The sequence below is a fragment of the Haliaeetus leucocephalus genome, unplaced genomic scaffold (assembly GCF_000737465.1).
Source record: "Haliaeetus leucocephalus isolate CR32 unplaced genomic scaffold, Haliaeetus_leucocephalus-4.0 Scaffold339, whole genome shotgun sequence".
Lineage (NCBI taxonomy): Eukaryota > Metazoa > Chordata > Aves > Accipitriformes > Accipitridae > Haliaeetus > Haliaeetus leucocephalus.
In genome coordinates this window covers 4,021,587-4,038,465 of record NW_010972775.1, presented here as the reverse complement: position 1 = coordinate 4,038,465, position 16,879 = coordinate 4,021,587, and the positions used below count along the sequence as shown (strand labels likewise).

General features: G+C 38.2%; 1 protein-coding gene across 5 annotated transcripts in view; it reads right to left on the bottom strand.

Moving 5' to 3' along the window:
• Positions 1–16,879, bottom strand: part of TBC1D2B (TBC1 domain family, member 2B) — a 37,131-nt gene that overhangs the window by 18,555 nt on the left and 1,697 nt on the right. For all 5 annotated transcript variants that reach the window (XM_010571676.1, XM_010571679.1, XM_010571677.1 and 2 more), the window contains exons 2-3: positions 9,770–9,923; positions 4,419–4,584 (exon numbers count right to left, since the gene is read on the bottom strand). In XM_010571676.1, coding sequence (XP_010569978.1) covers positions 4,419–4,584; positions 9,770–9,923 — 320 coding nt within the window. The remainder of the gene's footprint in view (positions 1–4,418; positions 4,585–9,769; positions 9,924–16,879) is intronic.

Genomic DNA, 16,879 nt, shown 5'->3' with positions numbered 1-16,879 from the left:
AATCAGAAATCTTTAAGTCAACAGTTATGACCATGAGTATTAATGTAGCTCAGTATTGTAAAGTCTTTGTTCAACTAGAGAAGGAGATTCTACATCAATCCATATGAACCAGTTTAATGTTTTAGGTATAATGTTGTAAATATATTTAGTATCTCAGCATTTTCTACACAGTCTGTGTAAGATGAAGGCCCACAAAGATGCTTTCACTCAATCAGCCACATCCTCTCTTCTTACTCTTCAAACCTTAAGCCGAAAGTAACCCATATTACACCTTCAAGATCATTTGATGATCCAACCCAGTCTTTCAGCTTCACAAGAGATTTAACATCTGATCAAGGTGAACTCTAGGCTAATCATGATGCAGTGCAAAATTCCTATAGTCTGGTGAACTGAAAAATAATCAAGTACAATTTAAAAATAATCCTAAACTATTATACTAGAAATAACTATTTCAACAATCAGTTTGCAAACTTGACAAACACCGAATTATACTACACATTTCTTCCAGAAAGAATCACAATTTCTGTTGGGGGCCGGAAGCCTCATTTCATTGTTCAGACCTTCCATTCAAATTAAATAGATCAAATTGGGTGATGATTGATGTTATTTCCTAGGACACTCAAAATTAATAAGTGTCAGCTGGCATCTCTACAGCTAATCTCTGAATAGTGGCTGATCTCTTACTGTGCAACTCCACAACCGCCTGCTCTGCTCTTGGTCAATTTCAGTATTTAAAGCCTGTCTGAACACCACCTTTTAAAGCTTGAAAAAAATCACAAGGAACAAGAAGTCAAATGAGTTCTAGAAAAGCTTCTTCAAAAACTGCTGTTAGGCCCATGAATAATCCTAGCTGATGCTGAATTTTGTAAAGCTTTTGCATAGGATTGTTAAGGGCACTGAAGTAGCACTGCTTTATTGCTTTCTATTAGATTAAAAGTAGGTAGTTGAATTTAAAAAAACAATATTTATTTTCCTAAGCACAGTATGACAAGTACAACCAGTCAAACCATGCAAGACCTGATCATATGATCTAATGATTCTGTATTTTTAAATGTTTTGGATTTAAGTCTTATTTTATGATTATATAACTTGAGGTTACTGTAATTCAGTATGTTTCCAAGTCTATATTCTGCATAAATAAGAGACAAAAGTAGCTGACAGCATAAAGATTTAAAAAAAAAAAAAAAATCAGGCCTAAATGTCTATATATGCCAATTAGTACTTGAAAATAGATTTTAAATAGTAGAAAAGCATGTTTCAACTTTAGTTTCTGTAAACATACACATAGCTTAACTCCAAGACATATTCCTCACTTTTCTTCAATGATTATTTCACCACTGCTACCTAGGATGCAAATGCAATTATAGCAACAGCTTCTCTGTCAAACACATAAGTGTGTTCAGGAGGAAGGATAAGTCTTTCAGACATCTAATAGATAAATACATGCTCCCAGCAATATAGAGAAAACTCTTTGAAGTTTTAGAAACACCCTGATCCATTCTCTAAGACTGAGGTTAAAACTAGTCATAATCCAATAAGATACTGGATAGTGCACACATATTCCAAGGTGATTGGATTCCACCCCAGCCCCAAATTGCATAGAATTGCTGGAGAATGGAGGAAAACAATCAACCACAACAGTACTGCTGTTTGCATATGTTTACTGCAATAGAGTTTTTAACATTTTAGTGGGGCTTTTTTTGCCACCAGTTTTTATAGTCACACTATTATGTCATTTTATTTTTCCAAGATTAATAATTAGCTTTCACTTTAATGAAAATATTAACCATCTTGTCCTAGTTCCACACAACTCACTAGACCTTCTTGTGATACACACTGAACGAATGCTGTTCAGCCTAGTAAAAGAAGATTGCTTGTCAATCAAGAAGTGACAAATAAGATTGCACATAAAATACAAGACTTACAGGACCACTTAATGCTTTTTCATAGGAGTTCCATTCAAAACAGTTTGAGCATAAACCAAAGCTGTGTAATGAGAAAGGCTGTCATCTGAAGGACCCTTGCACCATTACTGAATAGTTTTGCTTCTTAATTGGGCATCACTCATTGCAGGATTGAATGAACAAAAGATATGGGGAGTGGAAGCATGTAGTTATGATCATCTTTCATACTTATGCAAAATAAATCCAAATTAAGATTTTACATGCCCTACCCCTCTCTGGAGCAACTGAGGATAGCCATTAGAAGGAAAATCCACTTGCCCCTAACCAAACCTATGCTGAAGAAAATTGACCTTTCTTGCGAAAACTGCTACAGACTCAAGTCTTGGAGCAAATTTATATTACTAGATACAGGAACTTAAGGGCTTACAACCTGCTAGCTCAAAACAGGCAGGCATAATGCTAGTCCATAGCTTTTAAGACATGTCACTGCAAGGTGTATGCTAATGTGAATAAGTGTCAGAGATTCTAGCATATTACCATGCAGCTAAAGAGCTTCTGACAAGGTTATCAGACTCTTATGCCAGTGGTAGGATACATGGCCAGAGATAGTGCACAACTGTACACATCACACACACTTCAGTTTTTAGCTGCTGGCTCAGTAAATGCTCTGCAAAATGACTTTTCAAAAGCTCAGAAGAGGATGTTTGAGCAAAACAAGCAATCCTGACAAAGACACCATTTTGCACAGGTATCAGCTTGTAGGGGGGAATGCCTGCTTTAAAATTTAGAGCACATGGGGGCACTAGAGCACTCCATATAATCCCCCCCCCGAATTAAGAAAAAAAAAAAAAAAAAATCTGTTAGTAGATACAATCAATGTTAATTTCCCAGGAATGTTTTCAGACAGATGAACCACTGCAGCTGAGTATCTCCAGGAAGAGTGGGATGGGGGAGGGTGCCATTCAGCCTGAAAGACCTTCACTGTGAAATCTTCTTACATGTTTATTCCCAGAGATCTGCAAGGACTCCAAGCCATTAGGACCACAGCTATACAGAGAAAGGCGAACTCTTGAATACCGTCCTGCAGTATCTGCTGGGCCACTGCCACCAGAAACATTTCCCTCCAACCAAAAGTGCTTCCCAATCCACAACTCCACTGTTGCCTCTCTGGTCAGTTCCAAAGAAACATTAACACACACCAGCCAGGCAATACTGAGCAGTTTACCCTGACACTGCTCTCTAGCTAGACTTCCCCAAAGTGTATCCATATCCAATTCAGAAAAAGGAAAGGAAAGGGAAAAAAAAAAAAAAGCTTTTAAAAGCTGGAAATACTTGTTTCAAGTATACAGGAGTTCACCTAAAAGAAATTGTTTCATGTTATCTTCCTTCTATTATGACCAAATTTAAGTTCTACCAAAGCAAAGTGGCTATGCAAACCCAAGAAAACATACAAGACTACCAGTTTAAACAGGACATGTAGTAACAGGATTTATATATTTCTTAATCCAGCCATAAGCCATCTCTTCTAGAACTTATATATTTCTTAATCCAGCCATAAGCCATCTTTTCTAGAACTTAAATGATGGTCTACACAGCAGTCTAAAAAAAAAACAAACAAAAACAAAAACAACAACACTTCCTAACCTCTCAGATCTCTGTGCTTAACAGGAAGCTTTAAAAGGAACATGTTTAACTCAACACTGCTGATGAAAACAACAACATTTTACTCACAGCTCAAGAAGGATGTGGTCTAGTTAGCCAAAGCTACAGCTCTGCTCTGTGAACTGCTCTGTAATAGCACTGTAATACCCTTTGAGTAAAGCAGAAGATCTATCTATGTGGGCAAAGTGTAAAAACATTTAGAAAGAAACTGTAACAGGAGAGCTGAAAACCAGTAGGACTGCTTTCCTTAAAGCAATTAATACTAAAGAGCAAACTCATTAAGAGTGAGGGGATAAGAAGTGGTTTTGCTGTTGTTCAGTAGGGGTCTGCCACATTTTTGCTCAGGAATTCAAACTACATCGATTTCAAGTCTGTGCCAGGCGCTTTTGCTTTTTTAAGAAGAAAATTAAGAAGAATGATTTATGTTGTTTTGATTTTCATCACTAAAAATACTTCATAAGCACTAAATACTATGGCTACTGCAATGCTAACAATTAGCTCCATTACACAATGAAGGATAAAAAGCAATACTAGTTGGGAATACAACTCCCAGCTCCCTGTTTGGGTTCAGAAAGCAAAGCCATCACTAGAAGTGCTTTACAAGACTTGAGTCTCCCTTTCAGGTATCAGTAATGCTACACAACGATGATCAGCTATGCCCTTCAAACAAATAAGTAGAATAAAGAAACAGTTTACTTGAAAAGATACAGTCCGATGTACTGATCCACCCCATCACCCTCAGTTCTTCTAAAACGCTCTGCCTACCACATACATACATCTTTCAGTAGGAAATAGTCTCTGCTGGCAACTATCAATCTCATGATAACTCTTTCTCCCATCTTCCCAACTTACTTGATTTCGGTACTCCATTGTTTAAGCGAGAAATTGATGGCACTTGGTTGGACTGGTGCAGGTTGGGAAGCTGCTTGTTCCCCCACCAGGTCTGTAGGAGAAGTCTCCACAGCTAGAATATTTCTAGCTCTCTCTGCTGAAGCATTTTGACTTAGGATACTCAAATCTACGTTTAAAAAAAAAAAAAAGAGAGAAAGAAAGAGAGAGAGAGAAAGAGAAAAAAAGAAAAATAGGCAAAACTTTCAGTAAGTAAAAGAATAGTGGCCATATAAAGTCATATACTACTAAGCCTGCTAGTAATGTAGTTAGGGGTTTATTTTAAATTGCAACATAACTTTATAAAACGCTCTGTTCAAATGAACTTTAAAAATAGCAAAGTGTTTTCCTCAGTGAGCTCTCAGTGCAGCCACATACATCTAATAACAGGACTCGTGTGATGCTCATGAAGCATTATTTCATGAGTGATATACAATCTCAATTAGCCAATATTGATTCATCTAGCTTAAGCTGCTACAAAGCCATAAAAATTAAGGTGATTAATTCTATTAATCCACAAAACCCCCTTGTAAAACAAGCTCAGGTCTATCAGAACTCCTAAGTTAGGAACAGTGTCACAAAAATACTGTAACACAGCTTCCAGGGTGCGTTTCATCCTAGAAGTTATTAATCCCAAAAGTGACACTGCTGCTGCAAGTCAATGAGCTTTACGGACTTGAGCCAGCTCTGTGCAAATTCAGCCTGGGCGCTCCCAGAGCCAAGAACATTAGCATGGGCACTGCAGACACGTCAGAGAGCTATTGGATCAGTGAAGATTTACTAGCTCTGGTTAAGCTGAATGCAGCCATACCTAAATTCATTCAGCCAAACTCTCTTGTGCACTTCAGCAAATCTACAGCTCAGGCACAGAGCCATGCAGATGTGCAGCTCAGGCCCAGCACTGCACACATGCCAGCAAACTCACCCAGGCTCTGAATGCCTCCACAGGAACCAGCCAAGAACTGGCACTAGCCCTGAGCCAGAGCTAATAAAGTCCAGAGGATCCAAGCTCATCCAGAACAGCTACCCAGGTCTCCAACATACCACACACACCATCCAACACGTGCTGTATAATCTGTAGTATATATGTTACCTCAGTGTTTCCATTATCCCAGATAGCTTGCTTTCTCCCTCACCCCTCCTCCAGCAGGCAGAGGGAATAGGAAATGCAGAGTATGGAATACATTATGAATAGCAAAGGCATTATAGAGAAGCATAAAGTGGTTTATGGCCTTCTACAAACTCTCTGAACAGGCAAGTTAAAAATAAGCTCAAATGTCATTTTCAGACCCTTCCCTGTATCATTCATGAAGAACTGATGTGGATTAAAAAGTCTTGAGAACACTCTCAGACTTGATTGAGCAGTTATATTATAAAGTAACACATCAGACAGGCTTCTGACTGAAATGATTCTCTGCAGGAAGGGAAAAACCCTGGGAAATCACAATACCCTGTTTTATCACTGGTTAGCCTTTCAGTCTTTGTTCTGACGATAACTTGGCACTAGCAGCAAGGCCATCTTTAAGTAAGCTGTACCCTCCAATTACTCAGCAGAGGGTTACTTTTATTTAGCCCATATCGAAGATTAGAAGTAGGAAGAGAGACCATTTTGTGAGGAAAAAATATATCAAACATCACTGACACTACAAATCTCTCAAACCCTTGAAAAATGGTATCTGAAACAGAAGTATATCATGTCATCTTTCAAATATAGGTACAAATTACACTGCCTTGACGTATTTTATGAACAGTGCTGATAGAAACTTCTTCAGTGCCTTATCAGCCAAACTAAATTTCAAATTCTTTTGGACCCTGGATGTTTGAGTTGAACAAAATTCAGCTAGGATAAGCTAGATAAAACTAACTTCTGATCATATTCACTGTCTAATAAAGGGGAAGATAACAGAATAGGTTTCGACTAAAACAAACAAACAACAAAAAAAACCACAACAAAAACCCACGCAACCCCATGCCCCCGCCCCTCAAAAAACCCAACAACCACACACCAAAAACTTAATGGTACCCAAAACCAGGCTGGAATACTAACATGCTGTTTTCATACTTAGAGCTTGTTTCATCTTCTACCTGTATGATCTGACAAGACTACAAAATCTCTTTATAGTATGGCCCAGGTAAATGAATTGCTCAAGAGCTGAATTTCTAATAAATGCCATTTCCTCTAATAGACAGGCTGATCAGTCTGGCTGAATCTTCTCTGAGTTCCTGAGGTTGCTCATTGTACATGATCCCCTGCTTACACCAGCCAGCTGATTGGTTAGAGGTATGGACTACACAGCAGGTACAGCACAACAATGTAATGTGGTTGTTAATGCAATCACCATGAAAAAAATAATCGTTTTTAAACTTATTTCAAAACACAACAATCTTATAAATACATGACATACCATTTTTTATTAATTCAAATTAAGACTTGAGGAACAGCATAATTAAGAAGTGAAATTATAAAAACTACATTAACATTCAATCAATTCCAAGGAAAAAAAAAAATCCCATATCCTGTAAAGAATAAATCATTTAGTTGACTTCCACAGCAGTAAGGCAGCTCCACGACTAATACTACAGAATAATTTTCTTAACATTAGTTTTCCCACAGCCCACTTTGAAAAATACTTTCACTGTATACTTTTGAAGAATACTTTCACTACCTTGAAAATTCTTAAGAACTTACCAAGCCTGATCCATAAAGCAGTACCTTAGCTTTACCTATGTTCCAGTTAGTGCAGATTCCTGAACTGAGGGGGGCAGCGGGGGGAGGGCAGGGAAGGAGAACAGGACAAAACAGGCAGGACTACAGTGAGCAATTTTGTTTCTGAAATGAAGATGTGCTACTTCCCCATTTAAAACAGTAGTGATAGCATCTGTATTCAAGCACTAGCAAAACAAACCAATTTCTATGCTCCAGTATAAAGCACATCAAATGCACATTCACTTTTTTTTTTTTTTTTTAATGCAAGACACATATCTTAGTCATCAATATGGAATCACAGCCTTAAAGAGTGCCTCAACTCTACAGGAAACTTTTAGAATACTTGTTTAAAAAAAAAAAAAAAAGAAACAATCATCAATCATTCAGGCTCTCTGCACTTTCCCCAGAAGAAATCCCTACTTAAACACTTCAGTTGACAACAAAGTCATCATTGTGTCTTGTCCTCAAAAATGAGATACTCTAGATGTAGTTCCAAATTCTACATAATGTAGTTTAACTGCAGGCTGGCCCTGAAATGGATGGGTCTACTCAGCCCATGCATTCTATCTTGGCATTCCCTGCACTGGATTTAATACTAACAATTAAAAAAAAAAACATATAAAGAAACAAACCACAACAACAACAAAAAAAAACCAAACCACAAATGGGTCAGCTTGCTGATCCAGAAAACCCCCAACAATTTACAAGAAAGGAAAATATCAGTTCAGTGATCTAAAGTGACTGGATTATGATTGCTAGATCTGACGCAAAACAAGAGTGAGGGAACAGTACCTACACAGACTACAGTGCCAGCAGGTTAATTTCACACTGTACTTAAGCTCTGAGGGAAGTAGCACAAACAAGAAAGAACAGAGTTTTGGGGCCAAGTTACTTATTATAGCTGATCTGATCCAACAGTCTGCTGCCAAAAGAGGGCAGTCCTGCCTGCCCCTTCACTCTGCCTTCCTGTATTTAGCCACTATGCCTTGCTCCCTCCCTTGCATCAGCTCTGGAAGTCCCCTGATGCCCAGTAAATATATTCCACTCATTAACCTAGCAGTAAAAAAACCAACAACCTTCCTTTCTGGCTAACTTCTGAACTCAACCAACTCAGCACAGGATCAGAAAAACACCACAAAATACAAAAAGGGAGACTACATAGCAGAAAATGAGGGGCTGAAGGTAGGAAGGCAAAGGTTTGAAAGAGCAAAAGCCTGTTACCCCTTCCAACACCTGCAAGCTGTTATATCTTTGCACATCAATACCTGTGTTCTTGCAGCATATGGTTTGAGAAGCTGCATATGGTTTGAGAAGCTGCTAACCAGACTGTCTGCTGCCAGAAAGGTGGTCTAAAACCATCCCACTTTGCATTCCCAACAACTCTCTTGAGCTAATCCTGGCATTCATCTGTTCCTACAGGAAGCTACATTGGCCAAAAACTAACCTGGAGAAAAAGATGTTTCCTGCTAGTTGCGGTCCCTGCGCTAGCATAAGGAAGGGTGAGACTAGCACCGGTGCTAGATCAAGGGAGAGAGCTGGGCTTTTCTTTAAGTAGTGACTAGCTGTTAGATTGGTGTAGCTGAAACATCAAGCTGAGCCCCTACAAAAACACAAACTCTCAAGGCAGCTGTGGTTGAGCAAGCAGACTGCCCTCAAATGAAAGCAGTAAACTGGGTTAGAGGACAATACTGCAGCATGGGATCTGAACTAGGGGAGGGGAGAGAAGGGTGGGGAAGACCACAGCTTAACATTTCTGGTTTTGCAGTATGAGCAAACTGAAATCAACAAAATATAAAATCTGTTGATGAAATATGTCTGACATCAAGACTCTGTTTAAACCCAAGAGAGCTTTACTAACACATCTAACTTGGCACAGAACAGGATTTTACTCAGTCTTATTTATGGGTAACAGAAATCAGCAAGGATCCATTTCTGTAATGATTCACGAATAAAACAATTCAGAACTGCCTGACCAATGCCGTAAAAAATGCAGAATAACTTTGTATAATACACTGATATGTTTTTGTAACTCTGACACTAGTCTAAAATTACATTTTGCTTGGCTAAAGGTATTGCAGAGACTGAATTTCACTTACGTAGTATCAGTGCAAACTGCCTTCCAGTTTTAAAAGGCAGGAAATTTTTATCACAGTCAGACAGATTCACCACACCATACTTTTTCAGAAACAAAGTATGGTCATTCAGAATTCAAAATATACCCGTTCCCATTAAAAAATGGGGTTTACATCTCAGGATACTTAACACACTAAGCTTTTAAGATATTGCAACCACTAAAAGACAACTTATCTAACCTAAACTGTACTTTGCCACTTAATGACACCTAGCCATAAGACTACTTCATTTTACTTCATTTCTAAAAATCTGTTTTTAAAATCAACAGTTTTCATAAGAGATATGAAATCACACATAAAATTACATTTATGTTAAATAAATCATCAACATATGCAAAGTTTACATAGAGTTACTTGATAACAAGTTGTGACAAAAAACTTCCTAAGACTTCTCTATCCAAGTGCTATGCCTTGCACTGATTAACTGACAACGAACAGAAATATGCATTCTGTTTTTACTCAAATTTTCAACCTACCAGGGTTGTCTTTGGCAACAAGACCTTTGGAAAAGTCACTTGGTGTTGGGGAAGTTCGGCTGTCCCTTTTTGCTGCGTCAAGGTTGTTACAATATTCCCACCTCTTCTGTTGAAGTTCCTGAAGCCAGTATGTCATATCCTGACGAGTTGCAGCCTACAACACAAAGAACCAGAGCACTGATGAGATCAGTGTGTCTCTTTGGTATATGAATACAGAAATTCCAAGTGCAATAAGAAAAACCAACCCAGATAATTTGCAGACCAGCAAGGTATCATCACCCAAAACCAATATTATTTAACAGAAACTACCACTAACATACTAGATGTACCTTGTGCACACATACACATCCCTGACTTCCATGCCAAATCCATTTTCCATTAGAAATAGTCACATGCATTTTTTTCTCCAGTTTTACACTCAAACATTAGAGAACGCAGCAGCAGCATTTTATATTTTACACACAAAGCGTTTAAATATATAACTACAAAACTGTATTATGAAAAAAAAAAGCTCTCATACACACTCTGGAAGATTCTCATATTCTTTTTTTAACTTGCTTTATTACTAGCAGAAACCAACAGATTAATAATGCATTGTAAAGCCTCTTACTTTAATGACTAAGTCTACATACTGTGTTACCTCATCATCCCATGAGCTAACTAACTATGGAAAGATCATATTTAAAACAAAAAAAACCCAACGTGAATATTTACTCTACAAGCATACAGTCATTAACATGAATAAGTGAGCAAGAATTCAAACACATCTTTAAGCTTCAGTAAGAATCACAGCTAAAAGAGTAATTTCAACGTGTGTCAAATGACAATCTACAAATATCAACAAGATACTAAGTGATGGTAACTGACATTGCAGGTGGTCACTTGGAAAAGTCATTTTTATTCCAACATACATCCTCAGCTGCCTGTCTAAAACAAATACCTGACACTAATAACATGGTAGGTTCAAGAACAAAAAGTTAACACTTGTGAAGAGACACGCACCTAAGTCCTTTGGCTTGTAAGCACACAGAGTGCTTACCTTTTAGCCAGTCTTTCTCCTACCTTCTCCAAAAGTGGTTGGTGGCATTACCAATGAAAAACCCTCATTACTTGGGCAAATGACTGTGTTTACTCTTTAAAGACAACTTAATTCCAAATAACTTCCTGTTCTGTTTATCACAACTGAAGAGGGTACCTGTGCAGGGCACAGCTGCAAAAGAATGAAGAGCAACAAACAACACCAATTTCCTTACAAAGGAAGTACAGTAAGTGCTACATGAAGCACATAAATGGCACAGATTTGTCTTCATTTTTTTCTATGAGAACACTTTTGGTCTAGTCAAACTGAAGATCCATCTACCATCATATTTTGACCCTGAGAGCAGCTAATTACAAGACAGAACATAAGCAATATGGCAAACAAGAACTGATGTTTCCCCAGGGTGCTCTCTCTGGCTCAGTAATCTGCCATCTTAGTGTTTAGCAATCACAGAGACAGCTTTTTATTTTACGATTTGGCTTTTTGTACCCTTATGAGCTTTAACATCCACAACATCCTACAGCAAATGGCTCTGAAGCACTGTGCAAGGAAGTTAATTAGAAAACAGACACAGTGACTCCTGGAGCTCCTGCTCCAGTTCCTCTCAATACATCATACACAGAAGAAGACATAAGATACATAAATCAAATAAACATTCATAAATCCAATCAAGTAGCGAAAAAAAAAACAAATAGTGATACAAGAGGACATAGCAGGTTCACTTTTCTCAGTTGGTAAGGTATGTAAGCAAGATACTTCTAATCTGAAATGGAAATTAGTTTTTTATTTATTCTTGATTGCTCACAGGAAACTGAAGGAAAACATTTCCCTCATAAAAAAAGACATGGGAAAAGAATAGTTTAGAAGTGTCTATGAGGTTTCTTAGAAAGTGTCAAAGAACTGGACAGCGGGAAACATCAATCCACACAACCATCACTGGCAGTTTTGGAATGACCACAGCAGCAGGCTTTAAGTCTACAGACTCCAGGCACTTTTTGCAAAGAGTAAACGTCTCCCCTTCTATTTCTAGCACAGAAGTATTTCTTTTGAAGTTTTATCCAGTGGCAAGTCTTCCTTTACAGTAAATTTGAGAGCTTATACACCCTTTAGATAGACTCAAACACAGGCCTTGTAAAAGCAACGTTTTACTATGCTCCAGCAGAAAACCACCAAGAATTCAAAGAGCTTCCACTAACACAGGATGTAGTACTTAAGTGGTTCTCTTTGCTACCACAACATAGCTAATGAGACAATTCACCTGGAGTCAATCTAAGTTATACCTACAATTAACTTCTGCCCATGACTACTTCATCTTAACAAGCCTTTTTCACAATTTGTCCCATTACCCTCTGCCCAATAGTCTTTAGAAAACCATGAATTGATTTTATTGGAGTTGCTCCTAGTTGTTGCTTTTAAATTCCCAATTGCATTTGTTCTCTGCCGAGCAGCACATATGCATCCTCAGTTTACAAGTGATGTTATTGTTACACAATGGGTCAGTTAGCAGTTATGGTCCTTCAATATAAAACAGGATAGCAAACCAGTACAAGTTTCTCACTCCCCTGTTTTAAGTAATTTTCCCAAGAATTACTCGGTACCCTGCAGCTGCACCCTGCCTGTTACTCTGCCTGCCTTCCTTCCTTCCCATACATGGTCTTCCTTCTCTTACGGAGTTTTCCACTCCCTTTGAACAGTTTTTGCTGAGTTTATACATGCATCTTAATTATTTACTTTACAAGTAAAGGAGTATCCTGAGAATCTCTGTTAAGATGAGTTTTGTTTAAACAAATTTAATCTTTGAAGCTTGCTGTTTGAAATGGATTTTTTTTTTCTTTTAAAACCACACATAGAATACTTTGTCTCCCTCTTCCCCTACTCTTAAGCAAAAGACAAATTTGCAAACTTTTTTTTAACTCACTTTACCTGTCAGAGAAAGGAACACTTCCATGCTTGCCCCATTTCTCATGGCTTCTCTGAGTATTTGGCTATTGCCCACCATGAGAGACAGAACATATAACTAGGTGCAGCGTCGATCAGATCTCAGAAAAAATCCTTATTTGTACAAACTACTGCGTGGCACTGCAGTAAGAACAAACCTTAGCTAGCCACATTTTAATGGAGGCATTTCTGTGAGAAGAAAAAACACTAAAATGTCATCCGAACTGATGCACGGTAAGGAATTACTATTGCAAACTTACAGGCAACAGTAGCAACCCAAGACTCTGTAAGTGAAGAGACATTAAGAGTCCCATGTATTTTTCAATATAAATGATGGCAAATTATTGTTATTGACTTAAAACCATTCCCCTATATTCTCCCACTAAGGATGCTGCAGGAACTGCCGCCTTCTGATGCACACATGACACAAACAGGAGAATTATTTGGGGAAACTAACTACCCAGTGGCATCATCTACCTGGACTCACTGGTGGAACATGTATGCCAATATCAAACACTTCCTGGAAGAGTCCAAAGAAATGCAACAAGCAAACGTGACATTTTGAGGAAACTCAGGAAAATTCTTGCCACAATCCTCTTCTGAACACAGACAAACTCTCCCTCAAGCTTTTTTAAGCTTTTTTGTAAAAGGGAACATCACCGGGAAGTTTGCATTTCTTAAGATTTACTAATCTTACTATGCTCAAACAGCAGATTTGGAGTCAGATGGCTTTTTTTGGAGGGCAGCCCAACTTTTAATTAAAGCATTGCAACCACTAACCAGCAAAGTTGGGGGAGGAGGGGGGGCAGGATCAGCTCAGGAAACAAATCACCTTCACTGCTGAGGTACCTTCTAAGCTGAGTTAGGCCCTAATGGTGTTAGGTCCTACGACAATACTACTTCAGCTTGAGCACCCCATTATTAATCTCCACCACATCCTTGAAGTTTATTGACAAATCAGACTAAAAGCTCCTAAATAATTCTGATTTTAGCAAGTTTGGTGTCCCAATACTTTCAAGGATCTGGGCTCCAAAATCTGCAGTGTCTGGAATGTTTACTACTTGGCCAATAACCCAGAAAAGTTTTTTCTTAAAGAAGTCTGTGCAATTTCTGTTCCCTCCCAATTCACCACTGCTCACAAAGAAGTTATCCACGCAGAAGTGACTAGAAACACAGTCTATCATCACTGACCAGTGTTTGTTTCAAAAGAAAGTGAACTGTGTCACTATAAGACACAGCTTTAAAAATAAATGAGAAATGACCCCTTTGTTCATTTATATATATTCATAATGCTAATTCTTTTCTCCCTTAATGACCAACCTCACTGTGCAAACACAGGCAAATATTCACTTGACTGTATTACCAGCATTCTGTTACAGCAAGTATTTGCATCATCAGGTCCTTTCCATGAAAATATTCTCAAACATAATCTATCCATACTTCATGAAGTACACAATTTTCTCTGCTTCTTTACCTAAAGTGATGGTACCTGTTGTATATTTTAAATGGAAAAGCTTTTTACACACACTTAACTTCTAATATACTTTAACTGTTGGAAATATATAGGAAAGCTACAATCATGCAAGTGCCAGGCTGGTTACCTATGCTTCCAAATTATGAACAATTTGCCTTATTTGCTGTAAAGGCTACAGTATATTTTTCCTGAAATTGTTATCAAACTGAAAAACAAGCCCCAAGTCTATCATACAGTCCTCAGCTCCGATTAAATGACGAAGACTGAGCAATCCATACGATTAAATCACTACATTAACAACAAACTGAGGCACTACAAAGAAATAATGCATTCCTCAACAGTGCCATCATTTCAATCTGGAATTCCAGTTGCTTTTTTCTTATTGCTCTTCTCAGCTTATAATACTGAATGGGAAAGAAGATCACAAGATCTGGAAATTTTGAACGAGCAACAAATTGAGGAAAACAAGGCATGTGAGTTAGAGGGTGAAGAATACATTTGACTTGACTTTATTCCTCCTGCTCTGCGTGTAACGTTTGCTTGATAGATTAAATCACATTTGTTTTCAACAGGGGCTGGATCAGTCGTGGGGAGGGTGGGGGTGTGTGTTTTGGTTTTTTTTAATTTAACATCCTCAATTCATTCTTAATTCTGTGTCTACCTAACTTAGCTGAAAAATGTTTTTAAAGGCTTTAAAGAACCATCGTGTTGGGTAGAAGAAAATTAACTCCAGCTGCAAAAGCCTTACCCCTTGGTGAATCACACAGCCACAAAAGACCAGTTGGTCCTGCAACATCCCTCAAGTTTTTCATTAATTCCTTTTTTATTATATAAACACCTATAACATAATAGCATTTTTATGGCCAATCACTTGGCCACTTTAGAGCAAGCATCATAACAATACGAGAGGGAGATGACACAAATTTTTTTTTTTTTTTTGCTAATTACAGAAATGACCTTGACTTCCTTAACTGGCACCTTTTCTCAATCCCCATAAGGGACACATGAAGAGAGCTCCAGTCCATGCAGGTTCCTTCCTAGAGACTACAGGAAAAAAAAGAATACAAAAAGCACAGGCAGAGCAGTAACATCACAAACTAAAAGAAACCAAGAAAAATATGAAAAAGGAAACTCCCTGTTCCTTACGCTTGTGCATGGGTGTTGAGTATGATTTGTATCTTCATGACTGCAGAAAACACCCGAGGCTGCTGCTAGAGTACTGTTTGCCAGACTAGTTATTTATTACAGAGGTGGCATATAGTATTTCCCACTATAAGCCTAATCATAAATTACATGTTTCTCAACAAAGGCCCTCCAAAAAGAATCCTCAAAACAAAACATGCATTATGTCTTTTCCTGTAGATTTCCACATAAAAATCACTAGATACTAATTAAAAACAAACAAACAAAACCCCCTCAAACTAACAAAAATCAAAGCTTACATCAAGTCTGCAGTTTTAACTTCTGTAACATGAACACTTGGGCTATACAGGCAGATTCATGGAAAGCAATAAAAACTTTGGTTATGGTGATACAAAGAAAAAGTAGTTTTTACGTGTGATTGCATGCAAAACTGCCAATTACACTGCTTTTCCTCAACCAAATATAGTTAAAATTATTGTTATGTTAGTTTTCCAGTTAAATAACTTGCTTACTCTTCAGTAAAGTGTGTTAATGATTCCTTATTTTGACAAACATTTATATTTATCAAAAGGGAATACTGAAGACCTTTACACAATCATGTTCTACAATCTCAGCATTTATTATCACTGCTCAAATCTCCACTATTAAATAAGTGTATAAGAAAGACCTTTTCCAATGTTCAATAGGAAGTTCTGCTGTTTAATAACTTTAAGTCTTATACTCTAATATTAAGGATCTTGCTAAAAAAGAACACAGCTCATGTGAAAACTCACGCTCAATGCACAAGAACATTCCTTGAGGGAAATATATGCCTCAATAGCAATCAAAAATAATGGCTACTCAGGAGAATTTATTTCTTCTTTATTGAGTGGAAATGGTTTCCTTGGGTTTTTTTCCTAAGCATGACAATAAAGGAAAGATATGTAAAACAATCCTGACGTTTACCTCTCATCCTGTGAGTCTGAGTCCTTGCAAAGGCAACGTGATAAGGAGCCTCTGCTACTATCAGGAAACAATTCTCCCTCCTCCTCTTCCTTCCTCCCAAAGCAGTCTAGATGAAGACTTCTGCCATACATCACTTTTTTTTCAAAATCAACACCCCAAAAGTGAAAACCAACCACACCCTGTCAACTTCCAAAACCACAACCCACCAGATTTCCACGGAAATCTTTTTTCTACCCAGACGTTTCCACAGAACCCACTCAACCAAGCCGGCTAGCCCGTCCTGCTCCAAACGGATCGTGCTCACCAGTCGCATTTTCTTTCCCTTCAGAGGAGCACTTTAAAAACAAAATCATGAAGAGGAAAAAAAAAAGGAAAACCCGTAACTAACGCTAGGGATGGCCCAGTATGGCTGATCTACTCTGCCTTTGCAACATATTACTTCTCTTCTTTAAAAAAAAAACCCACAGCCCCGCTTTGGAGGCGCAGCCAGCGCTCTGCGGGCGTCGGAGCCGGCGGGGGAACGGCCAAGCACCTCAGGGGCAGGCAGCGAGCGAGCTGCTCCCAGCGCCCA